Here is a 9,552-nt window from a genome sequence, read left to right as displayed (position 1 = left end):
TAATGAAAAATCATTTTAATCAGTGAAACCAACATTGTCTGCTGTGTATCACAAGCCATAACATTTAACCGATTCCACAATTCTACTTAACTGTTATGTAAATGATATTTAAATGATATATGTTGTGTGCCCCCTCAATTGAAGTATGCATGCACTGTGCAAACAAGGTGTATAATGACTAGAAGACACTTGACTGAACTTGCCATAATTAATATTGCAACAAGCAAACAGTATTTTCACTTTAGCCCTCTGCTATAATGAGGTTTAGATGTTTAAAGTGTCACTCAAACAAGAAGTGCCTACACATCCTACACAAGGCCCAGAACATAATCTAGAAACTGCATGTAACTTTCCTTAAGTAAGCTTGCTTGAGCACTTTTGTTTTTAACGCTCTTGTTACTAAGAACTGGTGGAAGTTGTGAAGGTGCCTATGCATCAGTATGTCACCACTGGGACAGCCTAGTCAGCAAGCTTTTATTTACAATAAATATATAAGTTCTAACTATGATGTACATTTTCTATATGGAACAGTCAAATTTTACAGGCTTCTTTAGCAACGAAGATATCTCATTTTCCAGGAGGTCACGAAGCGACACACCATCGTGTCTGTATACCCACTTGTTTTCTATGAAGTCATATCTCTTTGGGCCACTGAAATAGCAATACACATACTTTAGGGTATTAAATTCTGTCACATATAAAAGTGCAACAGGAGTTGAGTTTAATAACTTAAAGAGAGATGCTGAATAACCTATTACCTGACAGGTGATGAAAGCCATATCTGTCTGTTTGGAGTCTGCTTGTTGATTACATAGGTACCATATTTGCGCCCAAGGTGTACAGTAAGAACACCATCCTATACCAGAGGAAAAGCATGATTTAACAAATATCACTACAAATGCCATTTATGTAATTTACTAGTTTCACTTACACTCAATGCAAGGTCGGCTTCAGGAACATCACTGAGATCTTCAATGATTTCATCAAACCTTTCAGCTAATGATTCCAGTGTCTCTTTCGTAATGGCCTCATATTCAACTTCAGTCATAGGAGGCCTGGAAGCATTGCAGAGAACAGAATGTTAGACATAAACTACATCAAAGTGCTCTAGGTAACTGTGTTACATACGAGACAGCTTCATACTCATCGAGTACTCTGTGCGACGAGAATGTTCGCCACAGGTTTAGGCTGTTTCCACCTCTGTGGTGCACATGGTGCTTAGGTGCAGTCAGGGTCTGAAACACAAGTGAAGAGTAGTTACAGGCCTACAACAAGCCAGGAGCTTTGTAATTCTATTGCAGTCACTGCCACTATTAATAAATATGACCAAGCCGCACATTTGCCCCGCAACCTGCTTAACAATGCAAGTTCAATAAAGCAAAGAAAGCGAGAGCACGCTAGTTGCACCATACAGGCTACGCACGTCATGATAGTTGTGTGCTATTAAATTAAATTATGGGGTTTTACGTGCCAGAACCACGATGTAGCACGCCGTGGTGGGTAACTCCAGATTAATTTTGACCATCTGGGGTTCTTTAACGTGCACCTAAATCTAAGTACCCCACGGGTGTTATTGCATTTCGCCCCTATCGAAACGCGTCAGTCGACGCACTGACTGAGACTACAATGCAAAACTGGCTGCACCACCAATGCCCATTGATAATTTGTTAAGAAAAGAAATACGGACACGCAAAATAGGGACGAACTCGTATAACGTTGCGAGACCGCCGCTGTGTATTCGTTTTTTTTTTTTTTTCGATTGCGTGTCTTAGCACTGAAAGGAATTATCAACCACACTATTTGTGTATGTTACCCAGACATAAGTGAACATCAATATGTTTCTTATCGCAGCTCTCATAACAGCAAACGCAAAGTACTCTGTACAACGCGATTTCGCAAGCATGCTGCTGTTGAGGCGACAACTTCGGAGAGCACAAATAAACTAACGCTTTTCTTGTCGACCGTGACAGCGCACAGTTGTGTCAGTGCAGCCGACGAACTTGCTTTCATACGACACTTTGCCAGCGATGTCCAGCGCTTCCTCACGAAAACTCGCCATAGCGTAGCCATCCTCCACAGAAACGCGTACAAACACTTTCGACGTTAGGTTGGGAACGCGTCTGACGCGTTTTAATATTACCACTTTCACAACCATGCCAGCTTCGTTTCGTCATCAAGTCTATTTGCGACGTTCTTCGCGGCATAAAAGAAGTCGCTCAGTGGCTCAGTAACTGGATGAATGGTAGCGCCATCTGAACACTTACTGCGTGCGAAGAAAAAGAATTTAATTTAACAGTAAATTCTTAATAATAGGCGTTAACGTACCTTACTTTACACTTGCGCTTTCTGTAAGTTTGCCGCACAATTTTCAGTCAAGCTGTTTGCAACACGTCAAGCAAAGCTCAGTTCAGTGTGTCTAGTCTGCTCGGTCCCAATTTCCATGTGGGAGGAGGGTACGTGTTGTAATGTCGGTGGGGTGGGCGCACGGGGACTTTGCTGCCTTACCATCCGTCGTCCTAGTCGAAATTTACGAATATCTCTCGTTCAGGGACAAATTGAAGGCTTCCTCTACGTGTCGAGCTTGGCGAGAATGCCTTTTCCACCCGAGATTTTGGACGACGCTTACGATCCGCTTAAGCCGCAAGCGAAACGCCTGGCGTCAAGCTGAATTCCTGGCGAAGAAATGCGGCCGCTTTGTGCGTCATTTCACCCTTGAGTTCGACTGCACGAGCCCGCAGATAGTGCAGCAGTGTATCGCGATCATTGCTTTTCTCGGAGAAAACCGTCAACTAACGTCGTTGTGTCTCCGTCCGACTGCCTGCGTTGTCGCCTGGCCTCTTCGTCTCTGCGATGCCTCCAAATGTTCCAGCAATGAAAACGAAACCATTGCTGTCTATGACAGGTGAGTGAACAATGCGTTACGATGCCGATATCCGCTATCGCTTTGTGCCGACGCTGACAGTCTCAGTGTGTTTCAAGCCTTTCCTAGCGCGCCAAGCCGCAACCAAAAATAGTCCGCTTTCATTGCTGTTTACACAGCCTGCTCGTATGTCGCTTGCAGAGCTACGCGTGCTGTCACGTGACGTTTATCGTTATACCTTGTTATACTTCGTAACTTGCGCAAAACGAGGCTGTAAACGCTTGTCAACACTCTTAGCTGCTTTAATCACACCCGCGAAAAGCTTTTAATTGAAACTCGTACAAAGGAGCTGGCCTGGATGAGCAGTTGTATTAGTGCATGCGGCGTTGCACTGGCAGGTTATCTAAACTCTGCGAATGTGTGTGAACTAATCACAAATGTGGCCTGCAATGAATTGAAAATGCAGAAAATACGCCGCTTGAAGAACATGCTTTACCGTATACGACATTGTTGTATTTCGTTTCGTATTGTTGGGAGGGTGCCGACCTTTTGTTATATTACTTCCTGTAATAAAGCGCGATATGTTTATTTCGGCGCAGGTTCTTTGAGGTAATCAGGCAAGTCATCTGCACGTCGTGTCACTTGGAATACTTCTCTCTCGGATGCTTGGAGGATCTGTTTCACCATTCGGACAGCTTCCTGACGCTGCTAAGCTTGCACCAGCGACGTTCTCTTTCGCAACTACACCTCGCCAGTGTGAAGGAAGACCCTGACCACTACCCCATCCCCGAAATCCACTTCTGGCACTTGCAGCAGTTCACATGCCTGACAGCTCTAAGTATTGACTATGATTATGTCTGCGACCAGTTGCTTTTGCTCCTGAGTGAACGAGGCTTGCTATTGAAGCTGGTGCTGCATGTTCATGGCCTTGATGACCGGCAGACGGTTTGTGAAGGTTCATGGCTTGAATTGAGTAGGCGGTGCCCAAAGCTTCGTGTCACGATCACCCTTCTGCACACCTGCGAGCCATGGAGTGCTATCAAGGGTCTTCTCAATGCTGCCATACCATTGGCCAGGTTTCAGTCCTACTTTAGTGACGGATTTCGAAGTGATGTCTTCGATTTACTCTCTGCACAGTATGCTGAAACGCTGGAAGCAGTGGCTGTCGTAAGTGCACTCTCAGGTAGTGAAGGAATTCCTCAACGAACCTTCGCTGTGCGAGCTGAAAGCCCAGTGGTCATGCTAGCATGGCGCTGCCATCGACTAGGAAGCCTTAAATTGGTTGGTGAGTTGTGCCACGGTCACTGATCTTACTTTTGCTGTTTAGCAGGGTGATGTTCATTTACTCATAATCACAATAAGGTTATGAGTGAGGGCTAGCTGAAACAGTAGGTGCTCAAAAGCAGCAGCCTTGAGTTCATGCATGGCTGCTTGTGTATGTTTCCATTGTTTGAGCACTTCCATGTTTCCTTAATGACAAAAGTACTTGGCCTACTGGAATTCTAATGCGCTCAGGAGATTTGCTGATTTGACTTGCCAACTTACGAGGAAAAATTACTTGGCATGTTCCAAGCATGCTCAGTGTTTTCTCATTATATGCCAATAGTACACTTGTGATGAGAACAAAGCAGCAGTCATTTATTAAATGATGTTGGAAACAGTTTTGAACCAAAATTCTTTATTGATTGATTTTTTTGTTCACTGAAAGCAGTTCATTTCCATTTAAACTCCAGAGAAAATAGTACAGACCAGTTAGAGGCAATTCATATTTGTTTGCTTAACCTAAGAATAATTGTAGGAAAACTGTAAATTTGTACAAAAACTCAGTGATGAGTTTGATGAGTGTGAGTGATGGTCCTGAGTTGCACGGAAAGACTTATAAAAGGTGTCCATGCTGTTATTTATGCCGCATGTTGCTTTCAAAGAATTAGATTGTGGGCGCACACATCAGAAGCAATACATCACTACTATTTCACCTGCTATAGTTTACATAACAGTGATTGAAATTGACCAGGAACTACCTAGCTAGGAAACACTTTTTCATTTCGGCCATTATACAGGGTTCTACATTATGCAGGCTAAAAAAGTAAAACAGAAAGGGAAAAAAAAACAATGCTCCTGCCAACCTGAACTAATTTTTATTTTTTCATTTTCTTTTCGGCCTCATCACCCAATTAAGAAACACCTAATATTCCGGTTCATTTCCTGGTCATGCGACAATACGCATTTCTTTCAATTTGTTTGTTTGTTTGTTGGAAGCTTTGTTGCATGAGCTGTTATTACTTATTATGTATGCAGGACATGAGATAGCAGACTTTGACCTCATCGCCGTAGCACGGTTGCGGGGGCCACAGCTGAAGGAGTTGGTCATTCCAGCTGACTGTGTCTCGGGGAGCAGCAGCGGAGGGCCATACTACAGTGAGCTCCGCCTTACTGATGTGAAACACCTGGAGACGGAAGTCTCCCTGAGCTTACAGCGGACGTGGACGTTGACCAGTTTCCAGTCCCCAGTCCAAGATGAAATGGGAGAAATTCGGAGCTACATGCGCTCTTTACAAGAGCTTCAGGGTTATACAAGCCTGTAGCTGTGTTTGTGTTGCAGCCACTTGTGGCTTGAAGGCATTGCCTGACAGTCATCTGCCATTTGCTCATTCCATGCCAGCCTGTTACCATGAGGCACCGTGTTCATCCTATCTGGTATCTGGCCAGCTTATGGCCTCTAGACGGGTGTAAAGTTGACAAGTGGCTGCATCCACATGTGCAACCGTTGTTGAAGTACCTGTACAACTTTTATTCCATTGGGGAGAGTACGGTTGCTTTTGTACACAAGGCGTCCCCGTGATTGACGATAACATGTTGTTGAACAGCAAAGCATATAACGTTCATCACCCTGTTGATGCACAGCCCATAGAAAGGGCTCACTGTTACCCAAGACATCTCTCATTTTTGAACCAGTTGTTTTGTGCTGCTCTGCAGCAGTAGATCCAGTGCATGGACCGCAGGCAGTAAAGTCTTTTTATTGGGCCACCTGTGATGCAAATGTGATATTCCTGTTGGCTTTTTACAAGCCAGCAGTGTGGTCTCAAGGTTTTTCAAGTGTGCCAATTTAGAACAATGCCACTGACACATGCTTACCAACTAAACACCACACACACAGGACATGCCTCTCACACCATGTGACCCAAGGGTCAGCGCAGTGCACAAGTTCCAAGTTGCTGTGTTGTACCACTGACAACATAGCTACTATACTGCCCTGTCAACAGGCTCTCAAATGCCAGAGACTTGCTGTTGCTTAACACCACACCTTAAGGTTCCATCCAAGACCAAACAATACAACCAACCAAAGCAGATATCACTTTTGGCCTGACGTGCCCTTATTGGTGCCATCTTGGTGATCTGCTTTCTGGAGCCAGACATTTCCACACTAATGCCATGGCCACTGTCTTCAGAGATCTATATTCTATCTGTGCCTCTCTAATATCCAATGCACAGTGCCCGTGAACATTTGTTAACTTGGCAAGAGGTTTAATATATTTTGACAGCAGATTTCTTTTAGATTTGTAACTTTGAGCACATTGTTATTTGCAGTGCATTTCCGCCTATCGCATATTTGATGTGTGCACACGTTTTGTACTGTTCTGCGTGCACCTTGTTTTGTGAACACGGCACAGGATGTGCCATAGTCAACATCAGTGCTATATGTGAATCTGATTGTTTTTCAGCAAATGTCTTGTTTTTCAATCTCTTAAAGGTGCTCAGGACTTGAGGATAAGTCCTGCGAAAGATATGTTTTGTAGCCCACAAATAAAGACATTTTAATTATGTTATCACATGGTATCCATCGTTCTGTATTTCCTTTTGTTGGCTACTTCAAGTGAGTCTGTCTGTACAGCATGGTGAGCACTGTGATATAGAGCTCGTGCTGATATATTTTGGCCCTGCTGTTCTCCAGGCTTGCTTTTTTTTTTTCCATGAGCATAGCATCAACCCCCATGGCTACCTGTGGCTGACGTGGGCATGTCAACTAAACATGATGGTCCAGTTCATAAATAGCATTGTATCGTGGCAAGCCAAAACAACTAAGTTGTGTTTGAGAGGGTCTGGATCACAGCTTTATATGCAGAGAAATCGTTTTTTGCTATATCCCATAAAGAAGGGATAGAAATTTGGTGACGTGCATGTTCACAAAGGCCCTTCAGCTCTTCAAATGAATACCCATGGTAACTCTGTGGCTATGGCATCATCCTGCTCAGATTGAGGTCGTGGCTTTCAGCGTCATTCGAGGAGGGGCAGTTGAAAAATATTTGTGTAGGTGCACGTGCCCAGTTCACAACCAGCACATCCGTGGTCAATGTGGACGTGGACAGAGTGTCGCTCTGACCACCGACAAAGCACGAGAATGAGTCTCAATATAGTCTTGGGCATGAAATGGCTGTGGAACCACTCTACAGTGGCTCCTTCATCGGCGACATGTTCGAGAATTCCACAAGCCTGGACTGAGGGCCTAAACATCTTTCCCATATTTTTTCACAACAAAATGTTTTTCTCTCTCTCTCACCACTATGGCACTTCTTGCAGCCGAGGGATTCGTTTCCCAGCAGTCAAGCTTTAGCCGACTCTGACCTAGTTTTTTTCTCAATAACATTAAAATTAAAGTGTACTTATGTAGTCGTTCATGGATATATGTAAAATTGCCTGCGGGAAAGATCTGCCTGCATTTGGCCTTTGCATATGTTGGGTTTGTATGAGTAATTTTATGGATGGATGAAACATTGAAGTTGATTCTTGCTTCATGGGTGAAGTGCCACAACGACTGCAGGACCCAAGTACCCTTGCGAGACTCTTGCGACCCTTTCGTCGCAAGACCCTTGCAACGGGGAGTGACCATGAGTGCCCAAGTAGCATCTAGACAAGCAATCCCAGTGGCAGTATTTTTGAGCTATCACTTTCGGGGATACAATCACTCGCGCAATATTTCACTTGACTAGGCACGGGATGCGCCTGCACTTACAACTGACACGTCCCGTGCCTAGCCACACGAATTCTAACAAAAGGGATCACTGGAGCACTAGCTGGAGACCGCCCCAACTAGCTCACCTCTGCTATTATCTTCCCTCTGCTTTTCTAACAAAAGAAAGATAAGTGCTGAATTTCATATCTGAAGACTTTTCTGTTTCACAATCGTAGCACCAATTCAAACTCTCACGAGAGTGATAGATTGGTTGGCATAAGTGTAGGTTTCGTAAAAGCAGTGTGGGCACTCATTGTCGCTCCCGGCGGTTATGGTGTTGACCAGGGCTTAAAAGTCTCCCTTCAGTGGAGGGGGGATCCTCGTAGGGCAGCAATGGGCCGCTATAGTGCATGCACACTCACAAGCACTTGTACATATATGAGGTATTTTTTTCTCGAAATGAGTCAAATCCACCTAAACAGAATTTGACAACAAAAAATTTGTAATTGGAGTGAAATGCACTGCTATAAAAGCAATTATATATGTCTGAAGTGTCAGCTAGAGCAACATTACAGCAACAAGTAATAAAAAAATGCAGCACATTTGACCACTACTGGGAAATAAAAGTTGGGATTTGACTCTTTCTGATTTAAAACGTTCGATGTGGTTTTGGTTGGAAAACATTTTTGTAAACGAATTTCAGAGTGGTCTGATGTTATGTTAGTATGATAGCTATTGTAACACTGATAATTAGGGGCACTGGTATACTTCATGAACAGTGAGACTATTATTTGGAGAGAGCAAATTCATTTACTTAAAAGCATAGGGAGCCTCATTTTTTAATGTCTCTCATCATTTTTTTTTTCTTTTTTTGAGCAGCATTGAAGGCTGTAGCAAAATCAGGAACACAACTTGATAAGAGACTGCCATGGTGCCTCAAACACATTGTCTGGTAAGCGCTCCTTTATAGGCTGAGTGGATTTGACTTGTTTTCATCCATGCACAAACAGGATCTGGCTCATTTTTAATCAAGAATGTGATCTTCACTCATAGTTCGTTTGCTGTATTTTACCCATTTCATTTTGATACTTTTTCTGGAGGAAAATTGCCTCGTTTTTTGTCATTACAGCTTTATCTCTCATGGTTTGGTTTGTGGATCAGACTCATTTTGAAAAAAAAAAAAAAAAAACCCTTGTGCATTCACTTTGATGTGCACTTTTTGTTTTCTTCATTGGTGCTGAAAAGCAAGCTTCAAGCAGTATAGTGAAGACAACTTGCTCTCTGCAAGTGAATATATTACACTGAGTGTATTTCAGGCATGTAATGTACCGATTCAATCAAGCGCATAGAAAAAAGATGCATTTTGGAAACACCTTTTCTTTTTTTTGAAAAATAACACTGGGATATGTGAGCGCAAAGCAAATATGAGTAGCTGCAATACAGAACATTGTAGCATTGTGTCATTAACAACCTTGGGCGCTGGAACAATATATTTTATAGTGTCATGCCTACTTATATGCCTACAAAAGTGGACAAAATATGTGTTTTGGAATAACACAGCGCTCATAAGCACAACATGAATTAAAATTAACTCGTAACCTGAAGAAACCAATGTGAGCGTTCAATAATTCACGAGCAGGTAGCTTTGTGGTCAGGTCATCAAGTGGCTCATGAAAGTTTTCTGTGCCAATATTAGTCATGCAAGGGTGGTGACCTTCACGTGCAATGCCTCGCGGAAATG

The 9,552-nt window shown here is 43.2% G+C and overlaps 2 protein-coding genes across 3 annotated transcripts; one reads left to right on the top strand and one right to left on the bottom strand.

Annotated features, from left to right (window-relative positions):
• fh (frataxin) lies at positions 1-2,186 on the bottom strand. Of its 2 annotated transcripts, none has more exons than XM_075680158.1 (5): positions 1,948-2,186; positions 1,144-1,235; positions 932-1,055; positions 759-856; positions 1-651 (listed from the first exon to the last, which is right to left on the bottom strand). In XM_075680158.1, exons 1-5 carry the CDS (start codon positions 2,068-2,070, stop codon positions 519-521), a joined length of 570 nt encoding a protein of 189 aa, XP_075536273.1. In that variant the 5' UTR covers positions 2,071-2,186; the 3' UTR covers positions 1-518. The 2 variants fall into 2 exon arrangements, with proteins under 2 accessions (XP_075536273.1, XP_075536272.1); XM_075680157.1 differs by having other exon boundaries at positions 1,129-1,235; positions 1,948-2,182.
• Positions 2,187-2,305: 119 nt separating this feature from the next.
• Positions 2,306-6,687, top strand: LOC142571640 (F-box only protein 33). The gene is made up of 3 exons (XM_075680156.1): positions 2,306-2,902; positions 3,460-4,145; positions 5,159-6,687. Exons 1-3 carry the CDS (start codon positions 2,466-2,468, stop codon positions 5,443-5,445), a joined length of 1,410 nt encoding a protein of 469 aa, XP_075536271.1. The 5' UTR covers positions 2,306-2,465; the 3' UTR covers positions 5,446-6,687.
• The last annotated feature ends 2,865 nt before the right edge of the window (positions 6,688-9,552 follow it).

Source organism: Dermacentor variabilis, chromosome 2 (genome assembly GCF_050947875.1).
Source record: "Dermacentor variabilis isolate Ectoservices chromosome 2, ASM5094787v1, whole genome shotgun sequence".
NCBI classification, from domain to species: Eukaryota; Metazoa; Arthropoda; class Arachnida; order Ixodida; family Ixodidae; genus Dermacentor; species Dermacentor variabilis.
Note: the sequence above shows the minus strand (reverse complement) of the source record. Positions and strands in the feature narration are given on the sequence as shown.

Excerpts from the sequence above, each read along its gene's own strand:
- LOC142571640 (XM_075680156.1), top strand. The coding sequence starts at position 2,466 with ATGTCGGTGGGGTGGGCGCACGGGGACTTTGCTGCCTTACCATCCGTC. Across the intron at positions 2,903-3,459 it reads ACCATTGCTGTCTATGACAG|GTTCTTTGAGGTAATCAGGC; the intron begins GTGAGTGAACAA and ends ATTTCGGCGCAG. Across the intron at positions 4,146-5,158 it reads AGGAAGCCTTAAATTGGTTG|GACATGAGATAGCAGACTTT; the intron begins GTGAGTTGTGCC and ends TTATGTATGCAG.
- fh (XM_075680157.1), bottom strand. The coding sequence starts at position 2,070 with ATGGCTACGCTATGGCGAGTTTTCGTGAGGAAGCGCTGGACATCGCTG. Across the intron at positions 1,236-1,947 it reads TCACGGTCGACAAGAAAAGC|ACCCTGACTGCACCTAAGCA; the intron begins GTTAGTTTATTT and ends CTTGTGTTTCAG. Across the intron at positions 1,056-1,128 it reads GATGAGTATGAAGCTGTCTC|GCCTCCTATGACTGAAGTTG; the intron begins GTATGTAACACA and ends CAATGCTTCCAG.